General features: G+C 43.3%; 1 protein-coding gene across 4 annotated transcripts in view; it reads right to left on the reverse strand.

The window, feature by feature from the left end:
• Positions 1–21,794, reverse strand: part of AP2A2 (adaptor related protein complex 2 subunit alpha 2) — a 55,225-nt gene extending 33,431 nt beyond the window's left edge. For 2 of the 4 annotated variants that reach the window (XM_033155395.1, XM_033155384.1), the window contains exons 1-2: positions 21,628–21,794; positions 6,597–6,665 (exon numbers count right to left, since the gene is read on the reverse strand). In XM_033155395.1, the coding sequence (XP_033011286.1) occupies positions 6,597–6,665; positions 21,628–21,694 (136 nt within the window). In that variant the 5' untranslated portion in view covers positions 21,695–21,794. The remainder of the gene's footprint in view (positions 1–6,596; positions 6,666–21,627) is intronic. The other 2 variants (XM_033155415.1, XM_033155406.1) reach the window with 1 other exon arrangement.
• Positions 21,795–23,671: the final 1,877 nt, after the last annotated feature.

The following is a 23,671-nucleotide window of genomic DNA, read 5'->3' on the forward strand; positions in this document are numbered from 1 at the left end:
CAGCACAGCTACTACTTTCAAGTCAAGAAATTAGACAGGGTGAAATTGCCTCTACTAATGGAAAATAACACATTTTTGAAAAGATAGGCACCTTGTTCTGGCACCTTGCTTGTACAGTAAAAAGGTAATCCACGTACAAAGAAAATCTTACTGCACATATCCATGCTTTGGATTAAGGCACATTTTCCGCCAGAACCTCCAGAATTATTAGTTTTGTGACTCAACACGGTGAGTTTCAGAACTGGACGTGAGAGAAAGATAAAGTGGCTAGATAGAGGCAATGTTTCCGGTTGCTTTAAAATCAGTACAAGAGAAACAGGAAGAAAGAGAATGCAAGTCAGCATTTGTCAGACACAATGACTGGGTCAAAGGAGACTTCCTTTTCTTGGAAAGGCTTTTGTTGAACTAGCAATGCTTTTTACTCAACCAAAGCATGACAGAAGTTTATGGATCCAATTTCTCCAAATCTGATGTATTCTGAAGCATAGCCACTTGCAGAAACACAGGCGTAACAAGTAGTGTTGTGTGTGTTCAACAGGGGAATATGTCATATCTCTCTCTCTCCCTGTGTGTGTGTGTGTGTGTGTGTGTGTAATTGAGGATCTTAGTTGACATTTCAAAGCACCTTGCTTGACCTTTTATGAGCACTTAGAACTGACAAGAAAGCTGTCAGCGAAGGCATGCATATTATAAATTGTAAACATGATGAAACTTAACCAAACCTATAAAGTAAATTAAGGTTATCTTGTATTTGGATACAGTGCAGTATAAGACCATACCAGGTTAACACATACCGGTAGTTTACTTTAACATACAATATATAAAGAGGAAGTTTTTCAATGCGTGATAATGCTTAGCCAGTTTGCCTCCATCACATGGAGAGCTACTGCTGGATTGTTGCTGGGTATAAACAAGCATACTCATGTTGAGCAAGAGACTTAGACAGTCAGGGGTTCAATTATCTCCAGGCATATCTCGTCCGCTGTGAAACGGTACCTCTCAGTTTGAAACTACCAGTTAGGCTCCACTGAAACCACCACCTTACACACTGCTCAGGCTGGCCACCATGAAGTAAATGGACTTTTCTGATGCAGTTTTCGAATGCCTTCCAGCCGGAGACCTGCGTGGCTCTGTCACCCTCCTAGTATTTTATATGTTTATTTATTAAATTTATTTCCTGCCCCTCCTCCAGGGCAGCAGTGGAAAGTTAAGACCTCGCTCTTTTTTCTGTGCCTTTGGAAGTTGTTGACCTTCCCGTCCCCTGTTCTGATGCTCAAATATTTACTTACCAGTTTTGTTTCTACAGCTTACTTATTATATAGAACATGCATTTTGGAAACTATCTCCAAAGACAAGTTCTGTATCCAAGTCTTCTGTTTAGCATTGTGCATTGAACTAGACTAGGCAAGCACATGAGAGTTACATACCAATGTCACAAAAATTGTTTTCAGATTTCCAAGTTCTGTTCCCAAAAGGTAAAGGTAAAGGACCCCTGACAGTTAAGTCCAGTAGCAGACGACTCTGGGGGTGCGGCACTCATCTCGCTTTACAGGCTGAGGGAGCTGGTGTTTGTCCGCAGACAGCTTTTCCGGGTCATGTGGCCAGCATGACTAAGCTGCTTCTCGCGCAACATAACACCGAAACCAGAGCAGCGCACGGAAACGCTGATTACCTTCCCACCGGAGTGGTACCTATTTATCTACTTGCACTTTTTGGCGTACTTTTGAACTGCTAGGTTGGCAGGAGCTGGGAACGAGCAACGGGAGCTCACCCCGTCGCGGGGATTCGAACCGCTGACCTTCTGATCAGCAAGCCCAAGAGGCTCAGCAGTTTAGACCACAGCACCACCCGCGTCCCTGTTCCCAAGCAGGATGTATAAACAAGCGTTTCTCATCCAATTAATGAGTTTGCTTTTAGGGATCACAGAAAGGCCTTTTCAATGACCCACTAGCAGACATCCACAAAGCCAGGGGTTTTCAACTCTGACCCTAGTTTACTCCCTCCCTCCTCTGATGCCCTCTCACATCTCTGTCTCTTTTGGGACACTAAGCCTGGGGGCATCCTCTTCCCAGGTCCGAAGGGGGGGAGGCACCTCTCTTGGGGGGGTGGCTCAGAGACCAGGGGCAGTGGCGACGGCTGCCCAGAGGAGTCCCAAGAAGGGGAGAGAGGAGAGGAGGCTGGGGGAACACTCCACAAGTGAGGGTGTTCAAAAAGGGGTGAGGGGCTGCTGGCTCTGCAGGCAAGGGGTGACATAACTGGGCTCCTGAGGCTTGGAACATGTTTCCCCAGAGGAGAGCCACAGAATGAATGTAGTTGGTCAAGGGAGCTGTGGACTCAAAAAGGTTGAAAACCTCTGCCTGACTAAGCCAAGCTGGCCTTGTTCTTTACTGACACAGACTAAATTTAGAACTTTTCAGTGCTCAACCTTTGAGCCGTGTCTGAAGAAAGAAGCAAAGGGCTCTACAATGGGAGGTAAAGTGAAGCCTGGAGACATATTCTACATTTAGGGCTAGACATCTAGTCATGAAACAATGACTCTCCTCCCCCCCCCCCCACAAAAAACCCCAATATCCCTCCCCCATGATGAATTTCATCACTACAGTAACTTTCTCAAGCTCTTAGAATTCAAGGCAGACCGACAGAAATTTGTATTTAAGGCAAAGGAGCTGCAAGGGGAGAGACACATCTTCAGCTGTTGAGAAACTACTACAGATGGAGATGCAATATTTAGCCTACGCAAATATGGCTTTTAAAAACCCAAACAAACACTTGAGAATCAAAATACTGAATGACCTGACCACCACAAAACACTTCTGCTCTTAAGTTATAAATAACTGTCTGGTGCTCAGTAATACCATTATCATATAAGAACGGCTTTTAAAAGTTGCACATGAATTCATTTCAAACCAGCATCATTCATGCATGTTAATGTGTGTGAGACAGCTTCTAGAGCAGCAAACCCCCTGGAAGCCAACTACACGCTACATGGAGCAGCATGTAATCTCCCTCCACTGTGTGTATTTTAACATGAAGAGCCGCTATAGGATGCTGCTACAGAAAGCAGGTGGTTAGCCAGGTATTTGCTCCTAGCCCTAGCAGGAAAAGGACACAGGGAGGGGAGGGGAGAGGGGTTGGCTGAGTGGGTGGGGAAATAGCCTGAGAGGAAATGGTTAAGAAGCCTTAGCTCTGTTTGCCTTCTGCTCCTGATTTTATACACATATGTGACACTCTAAGGCTGCATACACAGCATATTCTCTCCCCCACTCCTCAAAGGATCCTGAAAACTGTGATTTAAGGGTGCTGGGAATTATAGCTCTCTGGTGGAAAAACCACAGTTCCCAGGATTCTTTAAAGGGAAAATGTGCTTCAGGTGTATGATATGCTTTGCAGCCTGGCTTTTTCCTGAATGGGACACAGTAATGGTGTTGTAAGCAAGGAAGGGGATATGCACTGCTATGGTCAGCTATTGTAGACCACTTCAGATATTAAGCATATACCGGTACCTTTAAAAAAAAAAACTGTAAACAGTGTTGATGTGACAAGCAAGGGTTTGAGTGCACCTGTATCACAACGAAGCACCAGTCAGAAAACTGGGTGAGCCAGCAATAAAGTCCTGTGAAACAGTCCCTTAGTCAGACGACAAAGTCTGTAAGTTTGGGAAGTGGCTGGTGTATTTTCCAAGTCTTGGATTTGTTGTTTACTCACTATTGCTTTAAGGGCATAATTAACATTTTAAAACCAAACACATAAAAGCAACATCTGTGTTTGCATGGCTGATGTTGCTATATCTAATCCTTCACTTTAGGCAACTCGATCCCAGTCTTATGGAACTGTTTTAATGAAGCTATTTGCAGCAGTACAGGACATAGTTTTCAAAGACCTTGTGTTGTCTTGAGTGATCTGCATCACCACAAGGCAAATCACTGATACAAATATACCCAACCTCCAGATGATTACACACACTCTGGGAACAAAGTGCCTCATAAACAAGTACTGAAATGATTAAAATGTTCTTTCATGCTATTTGCCATATCCTGTATTAAATGAACACTACTCTCTGTTTTAGAGTATTATGTCAAGTATTACGTCAGCACTTAGGTTTAACCGTCTTAGCAGAAACTGGGAAATGAAATAATGAATTTACATGAGTTTTGAAAGCATTCTAAAACATCTGAAATAAACATCACACTATATAATGGTTGAGCATGACATCTGAACATGGTACTTAATTGAGGCTTTTAATAATGCTTTTACAAATAATGGTTTAGTGTGATGAGTGAGCCTGGGGCTCACAGGATCCCCCTGCAGTATGGCCGCCCAGAGGATTTTGGAAGTTTTCACTTCTGATTTCCATTAACCACTATTTATCATGTCACCTGAACCTAAACCATGGCTTGTTTAAAAACACGCCAGGATTGTAACTCATGGTTTGAAGCAAGTTTGTTTTAAACAAGCTGAAGTGAGTCTGCTCAGATGACCTAACTTGCTGTGGTTAAGAAGTAAACTTTGCTTCTGATCTCTACTCCTTTAAGCTTGGTGTCTTAACCAATTTGACAAGTTATCAAAAAGGTCTCCGCTCTCAGCTGATTTCATAAGGCAAGAATCTAGTCCAGAGACATCCAATGCAATGCCCTCCAGATGTTGTTGGATTCCAACTCCCATCAGCCAGAGCTGGTATGATCAGATGTCAGAGATGATGGGAGCTTAAGCCCACAACATACAGAGGGAACAACATTAGCTGCACTTGATTGAGGTCATCATACTTGAGATACTTTATGAAGCAGCACTGTTGAGCAGGGCTGACTCCCTTAGAATGTTTACTTACCCAGGACTCGTCTCTCGACATGCAGGACTTCATCTGCTTATGTGTACAGGGAGTTAGGATGACATATTCTAACAAGCTAGCTCTACGTAAACAATCTAAATGACATGATCGAAGAAGGCCAATTAGCCACTAGAAGTGGCAGCAGATTTCCAATATACATTTAATTTGTATGATGCATATGAATCCCAAAGGACACAGGTTTCCGGTAGTACTGATCAGTACAGCTGTCCATAATTATTCCCAGGTGTATGAGGGTTTTTGCATTCAGCAGGCACATCTTTCTGTCCATAAAAGACAGCTTGAAAGGTTGTGGCCAAAACTGCATGTTCAGATCAGACCCTTGTTAATTTCTATATTGGAGAATGGTGGCACAAATTTTGTGATGCCGCTGTTCTACCAATACAATGCAGGCACCCAAGATTTCAAATACTGGCAGACATCTTTGTTCAGCCCAGGGTGCCAGGAAATGGCTTGTTCACTTCTAATGGAGCGAGGATCAGCATTCTTTTATAAGAAGGGAAACACCTAATCCAGCAGATAGTAGCATCTGCACCAGGAGACAAACCATTATCGTCTTTTCCAAGCAGTGTTTTTAGGAAATGTTTTCTTATCACAGGACAGTGAAGACACTGCACCACATGGCCTATCTTCTACAAAAAACGCACAGCAAGACTGGGTTGTATTACTGCTGTGTCATTTATTACACTGGAGTTTGTTTTTAATAATTGGCATTGCTGTTTTTTTTAATGCTTCATTGTGAACCATTTTGGACAGCGTTTAGCTGCAGAAGCAGGTAAAAGTATGTATTTTTTTATGCAAAATACACCTCCAAACTTACTGAAAGAAAATGGTGGGCTGTGTTGGACAGTGTTCAAAAAGCCAGAACACATTTCTAGAAATCACTATGGATAGGAAATTCCCTTGCATTCAATGGACCATAGAACACAGAATATGCTGCAACAACCAGCAGTTGAATGGAAAGAAATACATATTTAACTCTTTTTTTTTTGGCTTTATGATAAGATCTGAATGTTTTGCTCACTGGGTAGAAAAGTAACACAGGAGTGCTCAAACTGGAGGCAAGTTGAGCTCTCAGCAGGAAGTAAGTAATAATCAACTACTTTGGGATTACAAAACAGTTTACCGTATTTAACTAACATGCCAGAGAGCTTCGGACTATTGAGAATCATTACTCTGAACCTTTCTAGTCAAGTCCCATGGTAACTGAGGTAAGACATACCTGCAGGGCCTGCACAGACCTCCAGTAACACAAGCCTGTGGAGCATTCATCTGCACATCTCCATGTAAACCGTTAGGAAAGCTTATTACCCTTTCAAGCTAGAGGTACCAAAAAGAAGTCCTGTATATTTTAGTTGCCCTAAACTTGCTTGTTTACTTATTTACAAGGGTGTAGTCAACTGCTTAGCACATGGATAACAGCATATTCTTCAGTAACAAAGCCACAGTTCTGTTTTGAATCCAGTAAGACAACTCCGTGCCTTTATCCTGAACAATATTCATAGTTCGGCAACCACCAGAAACTATCTGAACGACATTTCCTGGTCAAAAATCTGTTTGGTCAGAGGTGGTAGCAGGACAGAAGACTAGATTACCCTTGTGGTCCCTTCCAACTTGATAATTGTATATGCCTATGAGTCTGTGAGTCTGGACCCTTGTTCTTCATTTGTTTGTGCTCTTGTATCACTTTATTCATGAAAATAAATTCTTGTTTTGAACAGATAGCATTGCAACAATGTACCAGTTAACTTACCTTTAAACTTTGACCGAATGTTTGCCAATTCTTTGTTTATTCTTTTTATCTCAGCTTCTTTGCTTTTACCTGAAAATACACAGAAAGAACCCAGTTCAGAGTGTAGTATTTTTAAAAGCAGCTTCCTTTTGTGCCTCATTGTCCCTTTTGTGCCTCATACATGACTCATTGAAAGACTCATAAATTAAAACCCCAAAGATATTCTGCTGAGCAACAAGCACGGAAAGCCTTATTTTGGGATATAAGTAAGGGAATCCCTTTTTTTAATGCACACAAATATGTTAGTTCTTGAGCAAAGTGACTAAACACAAGATTTCTGAAGAGGCAGGTGCAGCAGAGGCAAGGCAGCATCATGGGCCAACTTTGAAAGAATAACATCATTGTAAATTGATGACAGAATTGCCAAAGATGACTTACCAGTATTTTTTAAATCTAAACATACATTCCAGCTATGATCTAGGGAGCAGAATGTCAGCTGACAACATGAGCCAATCAAGAAGAATCAGCTGTTATGCGAAGAGCCATGGAATGATGCACATCATCTCTCTTCATGCTCATGCACAAAACGAAGAAGTTTTAGCATGCAGGTGTAACAGAGGAGCACCATGCCATGTAGAATGACAAGTATGCAGATGTGGAAGGTGGACTTCCCACCATACAGACTGGATCCCCAACGACCAAGAGTGTCCCCTTGGCATGCCTAAAATGCGCTGGGTGACTAATGAGGTGCGCACACAAAGTCAATAAAATACCCGTGACAGAAGGGAATTGTGTGTACTCATGGAGAACTGACAAAAAGGGAAGGGAATCAAGTCACTGCCCCAACATAATCAGCTGGGCAGCCACTATTGCACTATTTTAATGGAATAATCCCATTAAAAGCAGTAAAAATATTTTCATAAATCCTAGCAGTACAGACATAATTAATTACACCATTAAAAACATGTTTGTCAATAACAGGTATCTCCAACTAAGCAAGCAGCAGATTTTAAAATTAGTAGTACAGTGGTACCTTGGTTCCCAAACGCCAAAAACCCAGAAGTAAGTGTTCTGGTTTTCAAATGTTTCTCAGAAGCCAAACGTCTGATGTGGCCTGATGCGGCTATTGTTTCTAGGGTGCCTGCACCAATCAGAAGCTGCACCTTGGTTTTCGAACATTTTGGAAGTCAAACAGACTTCCGGAACGGATTAAGTTAGGCACTTTTGTTTTTGCTATTTATTTTGCGTTTTTGTTTTTGAGGCTTTTTCAGTTAATTTGTTTTTGTGACTGTGTGGAACCCAGTTCAGCTACTGATTGATTGATTGATTGATTGATTGATTGATGGACTGTGGAAATGGATAAAATCCCACCCATCCAAACACTGATTATCATCTGTGCAGGTAAGAAAAAAATTAATTTTAATTTTTATCATCTACAATATTGTCTTATTTAGTTTATAGTACAGTACATTATTGTTTTCATTTTATGGATCAATGGTCTCGTTAGATAGCAAAATTCATGTTAAATTGCTGTTTTAGGGGTTGTTTTAAAAAGTCTGAAACGGATTAATCCGTTTTGCATTACTTTCTATGGGAAAGAGCGGAACGGATTTCCAGAACCAAGGTACCACTGCACTTACAAAAGCTACAGATGTGACAAGCATCTTCTAAAGAGATGCATACCTTCCTTGTGCGCAAGAGGGCAGAGGACACCTCTTCCAAAATTAGGACTGCTATAGCACTTGGCCATCGTCTAAAGCAGTGGTTCCCAATTAGGGAGCTGCCATAGATACATCGACATTATCAAAAGTAGGGGGGCTATGGCTTGTGTTTTGAAAAACAGGTGGTTGACAGTAATTGAGAACAACTGATCTAAAGAACAAAGAGTTGTGCCACTCCTTGCTCAAGGTGTGGCACACAATTTTGGACATTACATCCTACCGACTGCATGCCCCCCCCCCCACAAATGTTGATCCTGGACTCTCAGGATCAGTACGTGGTAGGACACCCAGGGTAGCAGGACATGGTGGTGGGAACTGGGTGCTCCTCCTTGTGCAAATGGAAGGATTTCCCCGCCAGCACAAAGCCATCAATCAATGCACCTCAACGTCAGTCTCTCTATAAACTATTGTCAGTTCTCTCCTGTGCAATTTAATCAGATAATCAGCTAAGCTTTCTTTAATTGGTTGACAGATGCAATAAATACATAATTCTTAGAATTTGCATAAGAACCAGATGGGAAACATTAAGTCAGGTATTTATGCCATTTACCCTCGGTATATTTAGTCGTTCTGCCGCCCGCCCGCCCGCCCCCATTTCCCCACATTACCATGAAAGGGAAACAAAAATGCTATGCCACTAACTATCCTCCCCCTTCCCTACCATCCTTCAAACCCAGAAAACAGGGTTAACCCTGATTAACAGAAGGCTTCCTTTGAAAAGTCATTTAGATAGCTAGGAACATCCAGCAACCCTCTTTCTACAATGTTGCCAGAATCAGGCAAGTTAGATATACAATTAAAAGGCATCATTGTATTCACTTTCACAAAATTGGGGCGAGGGGGCGGGAAACCAAAACACTCAAGTCCTTGTAACCCACAGCAAATTCCTCAAAATGCAGTTCCAATTTTTAAAGTATCTGAAGATGCAAATAAAACCAGGGCGTCTCTGGCTTTGTGTGTTCATAGTGAGATTCATCACATGGAGGCATCATGTTCACTATTAATTTCTAAGTCATCCAAATCACCAAGAATCGATCAGGAATGGGCAGAAGTAGATCTCTAGGTGATCTGAGGAACTTTGGTAAACAATTGGGAGGTAGAAGGAGAAAGGAGAGAGAGAAGATTTTTGTGTGGAAAGACTGTGAGCTCCCTTCAGTTCTGGTATTCAAAACAAATTCTAAGGCCCAAAATGTCTTTTGCAGGGGCTCAAATTAGAGGATCTTTAGTAAAATAAAAATATAAAATAAATATAAAATCAGTGGATCCTGAAACATAGAGCCTGCCCACCTTAGGATTTTCCATAATATATGTGCGGGGGGGGGGGGAGATATATTTGGAAAAATATGGGAAATTTATTTGGTAAGAAATATCACTCACAATATTGGCAGAAGAGGGAATGGTGAAGGAGGGATGAGGGGCCAAACAGTTGCACCCCGTCCCTGAGAATCACCTTCATGGGAAAGGTTTTGCAAGAAGGTTTCTTCCCACCCACTTTAAAGTCCTTTTGGCAATGCTTCATAGCGCAAACCAGTCACTGCATGCACACACAAAGAAAGACAAAACAGGAAAAAAAAACCAACAACAGGTCCTTCCAACCAAGTCTGGCTCTTGCAGCTATTAAACACAGCACTTCTTCCAATTGCAGTTCACGTAGTACACAAGTGATAACCCCAACTTTCTTATTTATTCAAGCCTACTTTGTTAATTTTAGAAATAACATTCTCCGAAGTCTGATCGACAAGTCATTCCCCCACGCCTTTGTGGTTTATTTTGCCTTATTTGTTCTCAGCAGCAGAGGATTATCTTTGTGATGTGCTCCCTGCAGATTACTGCACCACAGAGCTTCCTCTTGTTTTTGTTACAGATGGCCAATCCCTTTTTAACAACAAGCTAATAAGTGTGGAGAAATTCATGACAGCTCAGTTCAGCCAGAATTCAGTGTTCAAGCCTAAATCAGCCAGGCTGTGGGACAACCCCCCCCCCCAAAAAAACTACCATGTTTACATTGGAGCTATACTTTCCTCTCTCCTTTTTAAAAAATGCACTTGCCCTTGGAGGGTTCTCTTTTTTGCACAATTAACTTCAAATGATATGTTCAACCAAGCCTTGGAGGGGAAAAGCTATTTTTAAGACCACAGGCCCCTGGGAAGGCAAAAGCTGTTCACAGAGCTGGCCGCTGGTACTGTTCTGGGTCACTTAGTGGCCCAGAACACAACTGAAAAATCAGTGTGATATACAAGCCCACCTTTCCAGATTGTCCACAAACACCACAACACACATGCACAGTTCCCATCAATGTCACTTGTTTATAGTGAAGTGTGTCTGTTGGCATATGAAAACTCCAGTGTTTCCTGACAGCACCAATGCCCAATGTTCTTGCTGTTTAATCATCATTCTAGTGGTGAGTCTGATAGAATGCATGATAGGGAGGCTACATTTGGGCAATGGGTGTGTGTGTGTGTGTGTGTGTGTGTGTGTGTCCCTATTACAGTGTTATCAAGCAGAGGGAAATATGGCAACGGTGTAGGGGTGGGTCATTGTGGAAGGTGGAATTTCAGTGGTTTGTGCCTTGCTCCCTTCTCCAGCCCCTTTCCCAAGAGAAGACTCCACTGTGCTCTCCCACTGTGCTCCCTTACACTGGTGGTTCTGTTACTGAATTCCAGGTTGGTCCATATTAAGATCTCACTCATCCACGATTTGGGGATGAGGGAACTGGCCTGGCGTGCATTCCTGAGATCTGAGTGGGTAAACTGGGCAGAGTTGATCTGACTTAGCTTTGCCCACCTGGCCTCCACTCCACAGGGCTGTCTCTGCTGGTCACTGGCCCAACACGCAGAGCAGGACGTAACATAGATTTGGTCTTTGCCTCAGATGATGAGGGGTGTGGTCTGAATACAGTGGGGTTGTGTAAACCAATTGTCATGATCAGACCAAGGAGGTTTGGGAAGAAAATTCTGCAAGGATGTGGGGTGGGGTGGGGTGGTGGGGACTATTTGGTTGGCTTACTGCTGGAGACTTGGAATCCAGAAAATTCCTAAATGCTCAGAGGTTTATTCAGGAGATAAGAGCAGGGACAGTTGCCCAAGAGAGGATGCTGAAAACTCCTATTTGTAACAGGGTTTCCCAGACAGATTAACAGTGTCTTATTCCTCTTTGGGGGGAAATGCTTTTATTTGCAATATTTTATTGCTATGTTACCTAGTAATGCTATTATTATTATTATTATTATTATTATTCCCCGGGCATCTGGTTGTGTTTCCCCAGCCATTCTCTGGTCCATAAGTATTTAATATAAAATGTTGTATTGTTTTAATATGCTGAATGCCACTTTAGTGTTTTCCTTTAAGTGATAATTAAATAGCAGAAATGAAAAATATAAATAAAACAAACCAGTTATAACATGGCAAAAGCCACAAAAAGCTGCAGCTTGTGCTAGTCATAAAGCACTGCAAAACTGTTTGGTGACTCCCCATCCAGAACTGAGAGGCAACAACAAAACTGCCAGAGTTCAGGCCTAGTCTAGCAAGAGGGTTTAAAAAAAGCTACCGGTAAGTCAATCCACTTCAGGAGATCAACCTAACAAGAAGAGAGTGCTGACTAAATGGCTCCCCCAGTATAAATATTTAGTTTTGCTGCCCTTCGTACCAGGTCACAGGTGGCATCCGACCAAACAAGATCAAAGAAAAACCATTTAGAGCCAGAATTAGCTCACTATCGGAGGGTATTTAGTTAAAATGTTCCAAAAGTCTACTGAATAGCATGGTTGCATCACTCCTACAAAGTGCTCTGCTCTCCAATACTGGATAAAGAAAGCCCGGTTCTGTACAAGTTTATGATGATATTATGTATGTTCTCTATTCTTACCAAGTACCATTTATTCTTTTTGCCATATTTTAAGGCATTGCTTACTTGTATGAATTGTTTTGTCCTTCCATCATGTCACTATAGCTATTTTTGTTACACACCATAAGTTTCTTACAAAACACACTATTTTCATTTATATTATTATTTATTAAATTTGTAAACCACCCTTCATCCAGAGAGCACAGGGCGGTTCATAACATAAAAATACAAAAAGAGAACACAAAATACATAGTAAAACAAAAACAAACCAATATCCGACCTCCCATTTAAAAGAGCATAGAATGTTAATTAGTCAAAGGCCTAGTTATAGAGAAACATTATCACCTAGCACCTAAGGTGAGCCTCCCTGGGGAGAGCATTCCACAAACAGGGAGCCACCACAGAAAAGGCCCCTTCTTATGTTGTCACCCTCCAGACCTCTCACAAAGAGACAAATGAAGAAGGGTCTCAAATGATGATCACAGGTTCCAGGTTGGTTCATACGGGGTGAGGCAGTTCTTGAGGTATTGTGGTCCTGAGCTGTTTGACAACAGAAGTTATGGTAGGCTGTCCCTGTCACGCAGCTGGGCCACCAGCCAAAGCTGATGGAAGGCACTTTGCACCACTGAGGCCACCTGAACATCAAACAGGGAATCACCCACTAACAGCACCTGAGTCTTATCTATATTGAATTTCAGTTTGCTGGCTCTCATTCAGTCCATTACCGAGGCAAGTCCAGCACATCCACTGCCACACCAGCAGATATAAAGGAGAAGTAGAGCTGTGCGTCATCAGTAAATTGCTGACAATGTACTCCAAAATTACAGATAACCCCACTCAGCAGCTTCATGTAGATGTTAAACAGCATAGGGGATAAAATCTAACCCTGAGGAACCCCACACTGAAGGCTCCATGGGGGCAGAATAGCACTCCCCAAGCATTACCCTGCGGAAACAACCACACAAGCAGGACCAGAATCACCATAAAGGATTTGGTGCTCCAGAAGAATACCATGGTGAATGGTATCAAAAGCCGCTGAGAGGTCAAGGGGAATGAACAGAGGCACATTTCCCCTGTGTCTCTCCTGACAGACATCATCATACAGGGCTACAAAAGCAGTTTCTGTGCCAAAACTGGGCCTAAACCCCAACTGAAACGGAACTACAAAATCAGGTTCCTCCAAGAGCGCCTGGATCTGGTCCACCCACTCAAGAACCTTGCTCCAAAAGGGAAATTGGTCATTGACCAGTAATTCCTTAGATTTTCTGAATCCAGGGAGGGTTTCTTGAGGAGTGGTTTTACCACGGCCTCCTTCAAGCAGCCAAGGACCACCCTTTCTTGCAGGGAGGCATTAATCACCTCCCTGACCCAACCAGCTGTCCCCTCTCTGGTAGTTTATATGAGCCAAGAGGGGCAAGGGTCCAGAACGCAAGTCGTCATCCAGACAGATCCAAGCACCTTGTTCACATCTTCAAGCCTTACCAACTAAAACTCATCCAACGCAACAGGACTAGGCAGTACTCTAAACACCCCTTGAGATTCATTTGCTGTAATAAGATCCTGATGGATGCAAGCAATTTTATTCTCAAAACACTTTGCAAACAAGTCACAGTGAGCTACCATCAGTTCTGCCACCTCCTTCAGGCCAGACTGTAAGAGGCCCCACACTACCCAAAAAAGCTGCACCACATGGCACAATGGGAATGCAATGAAGGAAGCAAAGTATGCCTTCTTTGCGGCCTCCACTGCCACTAGAAGGCTCAATGATGTTTGATTGCATTTGAACAGAGTTTTCTTCCACTCACATTCGAACCACCTCCCAGCTTGTTTCCTCGCCCTAAGTTCTGGAATATACCAGGAAGCCAAGTAGGCTCCACAAAATGGAAGAGGGAGCTCAGGAGCACTGTGTCAACAGCCATTCCCACGTTTCAGAGGTCGCCCAGAGCTTAGACAGGAACACGAGTCAGATCAACTGGAAAATCCCCCAAAGCTGTCTGGAAACCCATTGATTCCATCACCCTCTGAGAGTGGACTATCCTAATAGGTCTCCTGCGTCTGTGGAGGAAAAGGTCTGAAAGCCAAAATCTCAACAGGACGTGATCCAACCATGACAAGGGACGAGTGTCAATATCTCCCACTTTCATATTACCCTCTTCCTACCCAGTTAAGGATACAAAGTTCTGTATGTGGCCTGCCACATGCGTTGGGCCAGTGACTTGTTGGGACAGCCCCATGGTCATCATGGCAGCCATTAAGTCCTGAGCCACTGCAGAGCCAGTCGTCTTCAGCATGGATGTTGAAGTCCCCCAAAACCAGCTTTCTGTGAGTCCCGATTGCTCAATAGTGATAAACTGGTGCATAATCTATGTTTTCCATATATCCAAAACGCCTCATTTACTGAGCTACCTATTTTAGCCACAAACTTACTTTATTAAAATTGCTTTTTTAATGGAGCAAGGCAGGGAGAAAAACACTGAAACCAATCATTAACTGTTGTTGCTTTGGCTGCCTCAAAGAGAATATAATTTGGGAGTAGAGGGGTAGAGGAGAGGAAGATACCTTTCTGGAGCAACATCCATGTTTATGGTAATACTACTTGACAAAACACAATTACTTAAACATATCACACTGTTGCCAGTCAAGTAAAAAATCTTTCAGTTGTATGTAAACACAAAGTTTGATTTAATTACCATTTCTAAGGTGGCCTATTTAATAAGGGTGTAGATGCAAGATCAGAAATAAGCAAAGTAGCTGATGTAGAACAAAATACTTGACAGTCTACAACCACATACATTTCCCTCCATAAGGATTTGGCAACTCAATAGTGCAAATACAATCAACTGCAAAAGGCTGCAAAAAGGCAAGGGAATCAAGCCTTCACATAGCTAGATAATGACCATTTTCAATAGCGGCCAATGACTTACAACACCCTTTTTACTGTAAAAAGAGAGGAAGAGCTCATCACATTGCTTTTCAACTTGAATATATTACGTCTGGGATCCACAGTGTTTCTTGCTTGACCAAAAGCCACCCCTCCATTTCTGCCAGTTCTTCCTTGTCCCATAATCTCAGGAGCTGCTTTTCAAGGAGACAAAACTAAATGCAGTACAAAGATAGGGCAGAATACCCCATTGCAGAACTCTGTTAACACATCACTGGATCCCCTCCCTTTAAAGTTTTTGACTTAACTGCAGGATTCCATTTATACCTCACTCCTCCAAAACTTGAGGCAACATAGAAATTTCATATTTTTAAAAAACACACACACACAAAAATCAAACAACTGCAATGAAGATAGCAACAATGTACTATTTCAGAAGCAATCCAGCATTTGATAGCACAACACTATATAGTCAGAATTCACAGAGTTCAACGGGACTTACTTTCAGGAAAGTGGGAATAGAAACACCACCTACATTCCACTTAAATCAAGAAGAGGCTTATTTGGACAGACTACACCCAATCCAAGTATCCCAATTCCTCAGGAGCAGTGACAGGCTTTACATTGCTTCCCCCCCCCCCAAAAAAAAAAATCTATAAAGAGATGTGCATCAAACTACCTTCTTAGGAGTAAGAAAAAGGCCCTCCCTCCTCCTTTCATCTTTTGCCATGTATACCTTTAAATCAAGATGGAAGAGGAAAACTGAAAAATTATTTTGTACTAATCTTATACCATCCTCCCGACTCCCGGCAGCCACATCTTTAAGTTCTGCCTTTTGTGTTTCTAACAATTTGCTGGACAACTAAGAATGTGATTAGGAGACTATCGCTTGCCACCATCACCCTACCACCAACTTTTTAATTTAATTTTTAACATAGTGACATTGAACAATACTTATGTTCTGGCAGGTCTTGTTTGCTTTAGCATAACCAATCAGCACTTTGGGGAACTCCTTCTCCAGTAAGGAAGCTGCTAACGCTCAAGGAGGCAATTTACCAAAGCTTGCAGTAAGGAATTGTACAAAATTGACATGGCTACCCGAGAGGAATAAGTCATATTCATTGCATTATTGTCCCGTACAACATACAGAAATACAGGGCCTTGGATTGGACCAAGTGTTTTGTTTTTATGACATCAGTACTGATGATGGCTCCACTTGGAACTTTACAGCGCTATGCCTTGAAGAGTTTGCGATGAGTTCATCTGATTTCTATCTCCAGCCATGGCCATTTCCAAGTAGAGCCACTTCAAGAATCAAACAAAGTATAGAAAAGGAGAAGGGAAGTATGCACAGAGAGCCCAAGTATACGTACATATAAATTATGGAAGGGGGCTATTTGAGTTTTCTACAGATTGAGGCAACTTTGAGGAAGACGCACTTTAACCAACAGCACATCAGCAAAGTTATTCTTGTGCTACTCTCTTGTTTGCATGGGCCACAAGGGTAGAGCACTTATGTTTTGCAGAGGCATGCCTCTTTCACTGACAGGCAGATAAAACCATACAGCTTTCTCTCCCCATACTCAACATTCAGAAACACTGTGGGCAAAGCAGGAACAGACAGAAATCAGAGTGTCAAACACACATTTTACAACTTCAGCCGATTTGCCAACTGTGCTCTGATTTGGAGAGGCTGGACCTAGGCCCAGACATCTGTGCCCTTTGGTGCAGATTACCAAGATGCAATCTGTGTAGGGCTACTTAAGGCCAACCTGGAAAAACTCAACTGGCCCAGAATGCAACTACTAGAGTTCTTGTAGGGAGCGGGAGATCAGTGCATATTATTCTAATCCTTTATCTGCACCAATTACTCAAAAAAGCTGGACTGGACCTGCCAATACATTATGGGAGCCTTACAGAGAAGTCTCTAGGGGAAGACATCACTAGCAGTGGTGCCTTGTGAGTGCTGCAACTTCAGGTACTACAGTGTTTGGAGAAAAAGCCGGCTTCTGAATAAGGTTTCTTTGGAATATTCCCGGACTTCCTACTGAGAGCAACTGCTGCCCCACTCTGTACGAGCGCCATTAACAGAAAGGCAAAGTAATGCCCTCAAGTTTTAACAACAAGGTTACTTTACCTTTTAGGGATATTCAGAGGCCCAAGTCAGGTGTAAAATTATCAGTTCCCAATAGTTTTATGCCACCCAAAGCTGGAAACACTGGTGCTTCCTATAGTATCCATAAGCTATAAAGCTGCCTTCAGCTCCTCCTCTAACCATCACTTGTACCCTATGATAGATGTCTTTAAGAAATAGTTATCCTGGTATGCCAGGTAAAAAGGCAGGAAGATAATTCAGAATTCACCACAGACATAGCAGAGCCTCAGATGTTACAAACAAGCATTGCCAGCCTTCTCTGCAGTCAGATGGAAGTGCTTAATTAGGGTGTGCAGAAGGTGCCCACAGTGACAAAGAAGTGTGTATGGAACAATGTGGAATTAATTGTGTGTCTTGATCAACAGGGGATATCATTTCAGGACGCAAGCCACCAAATCCTTGATTATATAAACACATCACTGAGTACATGGAGTGGTTTGTTCTCCCCTTGCAAAAAACCATCCGTGTTGCTGAAATTAGCTGAACTGAAAGTCAAAGCAACACAAGAAAAAGCCGTTTTCTGTTTAAGACACACATTTCCCCCCTCTTTTATATTATGCCCATCACCACATTGGACTGCAGCATTAATCGCAAGCCTCAACGTATTGCACATTTTAAATATCATTAATAACATCTAGATTTAATAGATATTTTACTTAGCATATCAACCTTTTTTTGGGCAAAGGCACACTTGTTCCATGAAAAAAATCACGAGGCACACCACCATTAGAAAATGTTAAAAAAATTAACTCTGTGCCTATATTGACTATATATTTTCCAATTTTTCCCACGGCACACCAGGCAACATCTCGCGGCACACTAGTGTGCCGCGGAACAGTGGTTGAAAAACACTGATATATTCCACATGAAGCAAGAGCTCGGAACATGCTGCTTACATGCACATCAATTACATGCACATCAATTATAAGCATCCTTTCCAGAGGAAAAGACTCTGTGGATAAAAAGGCCTTGACCTAGCATTGAGAAGACCATCAAGATAGCACCAGGTGAATCCCTCTGGGGAGGCAGATATAAAACCAGGGCACCACTACCAAGAATGTCCTCCCCTGTAGTAGTTACCCTCCACACTGGCATTTAGAAGGGATGCTTGGAGCAGGGCCTCAGCAACTTCAGGAATGAGTAGATTACATACTGTATAGCAGGCAAGTCCAACAGGTAGATTGTGATCTACCGGTAGATCACTGGACGTCTGTGGTAGATCACTGGTAGATCACTGGCTCCCCCAAAGAAGCTCAACCAGTTTGTCTCCCCTACGAAAAGCTCAACATTTATGCCCTGAACCCCTAAAAAACAGGGCTTTCCTTCTCCCAGAAAATACCTCAACAACCTTGACCTGAACCCCCCAGAACAGGGGGTAGATCACTGCCAGTTTTTAACTCTGTGAGTAGATCTCAGTCTCTTGGGAGTTGGCCACCCCTACTGCATAGCTATTGAAGTTGATCAGCAGGAACAGAAATGAAGAACCAGGTTCATCAGTAGGATAAAGGTATGTTCAGATTATTTAAAAATAAAAGCCCACAAAAAATTGTCCTCTCCGTTTCTAATCACTGCAGGTTATTATTTTTACTGCTTCCCATCACATAGGCACAGTGTGATTTTTGTTGTGATCTAAAGGATATTTTAAATCAATACAGAAGGTGGGAGACACAACCAATTTGACAATTTCCTTCCCCAGGCATTAAGTAGCTGAAATGTACATTTTAAATGTTCTGCTTAAAGGATTGGGTTACTATAAACCTCTAAGGTTTTGTTTTTATATGCTGGGGGCATGAAGGAATCTAACAGTTGAGCTAATCATATTGGATTCATGTCCTCCTGCTGCAATTTGACAGGCAGTGGTGAGTCAGATCATCAGATCTGCATAAAGTCAAAATTTAATGCCGATCCAGTGGTCTGACTCAACACTGCCTCTTCCCCCCGCCTGTCAAAATACAGAACACAGGACATGGATCCCAGAAGATGAGCTTTACTATAGGATTATGAAACATTTCTTCAAGTAATCCCCCTCGGGGGGGGGGGGGGAGAACAACTATACATGAAGAATTCATGTTGGCAACATAAGCATTTTGATAATTTTATTCCAATAGCTCAATATATTTCCACTTAGTATGCAGGATGAGAGACAGTTTTCTCAACACATACACTCAAAATACAGAAGGAAGTTTCACAAAAGTCCTACTATGTCGGTTACATCTGCAGGTGAAGAGGAATTTCTTCCAAATAGGTATAACAAGAACTGCACTGACAAATGAAAATGCAGCTAAGCTGTGTATCAATCAGGCTGGGCAGACAAGCTTCTTCAAACTGGGTATTTGGGCAATAGCTCTCAATTGTACTCTAGCACTAGAGCATAACCAACATCAATATGCTCAGCGGCTGAAAGGTCACTTTTGAACAGTGGTTTCCCACAGCAACGTTGGTATTTTAATTTTCTGCAGGTGATGGGTATGTTGATTCAGTGTGCCTAATACCCACAGTCAAATGGAAGCTGTGGCAAACTCTGTTACAGCAACAACTAATATAAGTGGAATATAAGGATTTTTTAAAAAATCTTGTGAACTTCCCTAATAATAATAAATCAACTAGTAGTACATAGCCAGGCATCATTATGTGACACTCCTGTGCTAGAAGTACTACTACTTTGAGATACTTCATGTTGTACATCCTGATTTGGCCTTAGGTTAATGGAGGAGCTGTCTTCTCTTGAAGCACCCTAGGAATCAAATCACCCCTTTTCATCCAGGTTACTAAAAGGTAACTCTAAGGTACCTGGAGCCAGGTAACTTCTTTCTAGCAACAATAATATTTATACACAGATTTGTGCAGCATCAGTACTCTCTGACAGGAAACATATGGAACTTACTCCTCAAAGTTGGAAATATTTGTGGAGTGTGTGCTGGCATATCTACACAAGGCCATTAGTATTCTTGAAACTGTTCTTAAGATTAACACTGGCCAGTTCACCAGTTTAGACAGGCCTCTCCAGCTTTGCACTTAAGTATCTCCTGAAGACAGTGGCCACACTGCCAAAAGAAGATTAGGACGCAGCAGGGAATTTGCAAAAACCTCAGATGACTGCAGGCTTATCTAGACACAGAAACTGTACCAATTTAACTAACTTGGCTTCTAAATGCATGCAATTCAGCCTGTGCCATTCCAACTGTTATTGTTTTGGAATTAAAACAGTCATTTAGGCAACAAATGTGTTGGAGAGCAGGCCAACTCAGCTACATTAGGTTATTCTAAAATGCATCACATTTTAGTAGGCCAATGAAAGCTATTCAGTAAACGTTTTCAGCACATACATATTGTAAGTGATTTAAAAAGCAAGAGATAGTGGCCATTTTTAGGGAGACGGCTTTAAAAAAAACAAAACACGTTTTTGACAAGAGCTGGAACTAGAGAAGCCAAAGCAATCTTACTGTACCTGCCCTACTGCTTTGTGCTTTTCTGCACACAAGACACCACTAACATGCATATTCATAATACTGGAGTAAGTTTCCTGGTTCATACATAGACTTCCCAGAGGGGGGAAGAAATACTTCCTTCCCTACACCAGCTGCCTTTTTCCGCTCCCAATACTCATGTTTACCTCCATCCTACTGGTCACAGTGCAATTCTTTCCTCGCCTCTCATACTTTCTACCCACCTAAATTAGGAACCATTTGCACCTTTCCATGGGACCCATTTTTCAGGATGTGAACTAGCACATAACCTGGCTCTCTACACCTTTTATAAAGGTAGCCAACCGGCGAGACCGATTCAGCCCAGCCCAGATTTCCAAATCAAAATATACAGGATTAGCACCACCATAGCTCTAAGGCTATTTCAGAAACAACAACTAGGGATTTCCGTGAGCGAGCGAGCCAGCCAGCCAGATATTTTAAGGGAGAAGGGGATCCAGGATATTGACCTCCCACAATTCCTCCCCCCATCCTGAACAGCCACGCTATCACATGCAAACAAGCCCCTTCCCTCTCTTCTGCAAAGGATCCAAATGCAACCCTGTCTGACAGGCATGCCCTCATCTCCCCCCACCCCTCCACACAACACGTCCACAAGCCTTGTAAACAGGGCCCCTCCTTGCTGGAGGAATCCGAGTTCACGCCGCCCCAGCCCTATGGAGAAGGAACGCCGCTTCCCTCCCTCCCTCCCTCCCCCCCCCCCCCGCCTTCCGCAATTCTGAGCCGAGGAGCCCTTTCCTAGGAAAAGGAACCGCAAGTCACTGCAAGACTCGGGCGAGCCGGAGAGTCCCCCGGGAGCCCCGCCCGACAGTGGCAGCCCCGGCCCCCCAGACACCTCCCCACCCTCCGCTTCTCCCCATAGCTAACGGCCCCTGCCCAAGTGACCTCCCTTTCCCCTCCCCACTACTAGCGCAACGGGGGACTCCCCCCCCCCCAGTTTCTCCTCGTCCGGGGCTGCCTCGCTTACAGTTCCTGATGTCGGAGATGAAGACGGCCAGCCCGCGCATCCCGTCCCCCTTCGACACAGCCGGCATCTTGGCGACAAAGCGAAGGCTCCCGCGGCCGCTGCTCCTCCGGACGCTGCTGCTGCTGCCACCGCCGCTACTCGCTCTAAGGACCTTTAGCCTCTGAAGCCGCCTCTCCGCCCACGCCGCCGCCGCCGCCGCCGCTCCTGAGCGCAAGCGCGGCGCTTCGGCTCCGTCGCCTCCCAGCCCAGCCCGACGGCTGCCAGACGGGGCCTCGAGGCGCCACCTCGTGTGCGGAGGAGGGTATGGGCGACGGGGGCCGCGGGGCCGGCTCAGAGCAGCTTCAGGCGCCCCGTGGAAATCCGGGGAGGCGGGGATTTCCCCCCAAAATTAGCTAGCGTGGGATGGAGAGGTGCTGCACGTAGGCGCTGGCTCTCGGGTTACTGACGCGGGCGCAATCTCACGCATGTCTACTCAAAAGTCAGACCCACAACTTTTTAAAAAGCAAACGCATGTTCAAGTATTTCTACTCAGAAGTAAGTCTCGCTGAGTCCAATGGGAAAAAGGAAAGTGAGAGAAGGTGCGCCTTACAGTGCAATCCTATATATGCCTACTCAGAAGTAAGGCCACTTGAGTTCAACAGGCTTATAATAAGCCCAAGTAAGAGATGCACCAGGCAGGAGAAAGATAAGCTCTTAGCTTTTTACTGGAATTCAGCAGGCAAACTGTCAAACCAACATCTGAAATTGCCCTTAGATATCTTGGGGTCAATGGGCAAATATTCTGAGCATTTGAGAATAGTGTGTGAGTAATTGCACAACAGAGGGAAGGCTGACTCTTAGCAATAAGAGAAGTGTTTTGTTTTAATTAATGCATAACTAAAACAAAATTAGTCACTTTCATTTTAGTATTGTATTGACCAAAACTATTTTTTTAAAAAAAATAAATAAATTTATTTATACTTTTCAGATATATACATTTCACTGATTTTACAATCATTGCTGCCCCCCATCTACACATATTATTGAAAAGCATTGAAAGTACTCAATTACCTGAGGTTCTGCCCCCCCAGCAGAAGTTTGTCCCCCAAAATCTCCTATTTACAGGGTATTTTTACCATTGATTTCCCAAGAAAAGCTCAACAACCTTGATTTCCTACACTGCTATGAGACTGAAAGGAAAAACTTGAATGAATGAATGAATACTAAGTGCAAACACATTAGGTAGACCCTGTGGTATACACAGGTAACTCTGCCATAGGGCTTTGTTTGATGGTGATACCACTTACTAGGAATACCCAAAGTGGTTGGGGTAGGGCCACTGAACAGGGCTGTCTTTAGCGTATGCACCGCCAGGGTGCAAAGATCCACCCAGTGCCCCCAATTGGGGGGGGCAGGTAAAAGTTGTTGAGGTTTTAAGGAGGGGAACAGCGAAAACCGCTAACATGAAAAAATAAAAAGCGGCAGCGATAGCTCCGTCTTCAGTTTTTTGTGATTGTGCAAAAATGAAAGATAACACTAGGGGGCGGTTAAGAGCTTAGGTGGCTTCAGCGGGTGCCTGGCACCGCCCAGAATTCAGCACCCGGGTGCCCCACACCCCTAGGTAGAGACGGCCCTGACTGTAAAAAACAATTATAGCCTTGCTTGGACATTGTCAGCTGCTAATTCTGTGTGGGGAGGGCATGTCCGTTTCCTCCCTCCAGTGCCTCTCAATTTCCTCCTGCTATGTTTCCTTCCTCAATGAGGTCCCTATTGAAGGCCTTACTTTTACTTGGGTTCTGTTTTTACTTTTTAAAATTTTTTACATTTTAATGTCCTCCTTCCTCCAGTTTGTTGGCTTGCTTTCCTGCATCCCTGGTCCCCCCCCCCTTCCCTAGCTACTGTTGTTCCTGAACATTGATTTTCCATTGCTGGTCTTCTGTGAGTTGCCCTGTGATTCTGAGCAAGGAGCTGCCATGCCCAGGGTGAATATCACTACTTCTGTCCACACACTGTGCTCCCAACTTCACCTCTCCCCTTGATTCCCTTTCCTCTGCCCACCACCTGT

Source organism: Lacerta agilis, chromosome 1 (genome assembly GCF_009819535.1).
Source record: "Lacerta agilis isolate rLacAgi1 chromosome 1, rLacAgi1.pri, whole genome shotgun sequence".
NCBI lineage: Eukaryota > Metazoa > Chordata > Lepidosauria > Squamata > Lacertidae > Lacerta > Lacerta agilis.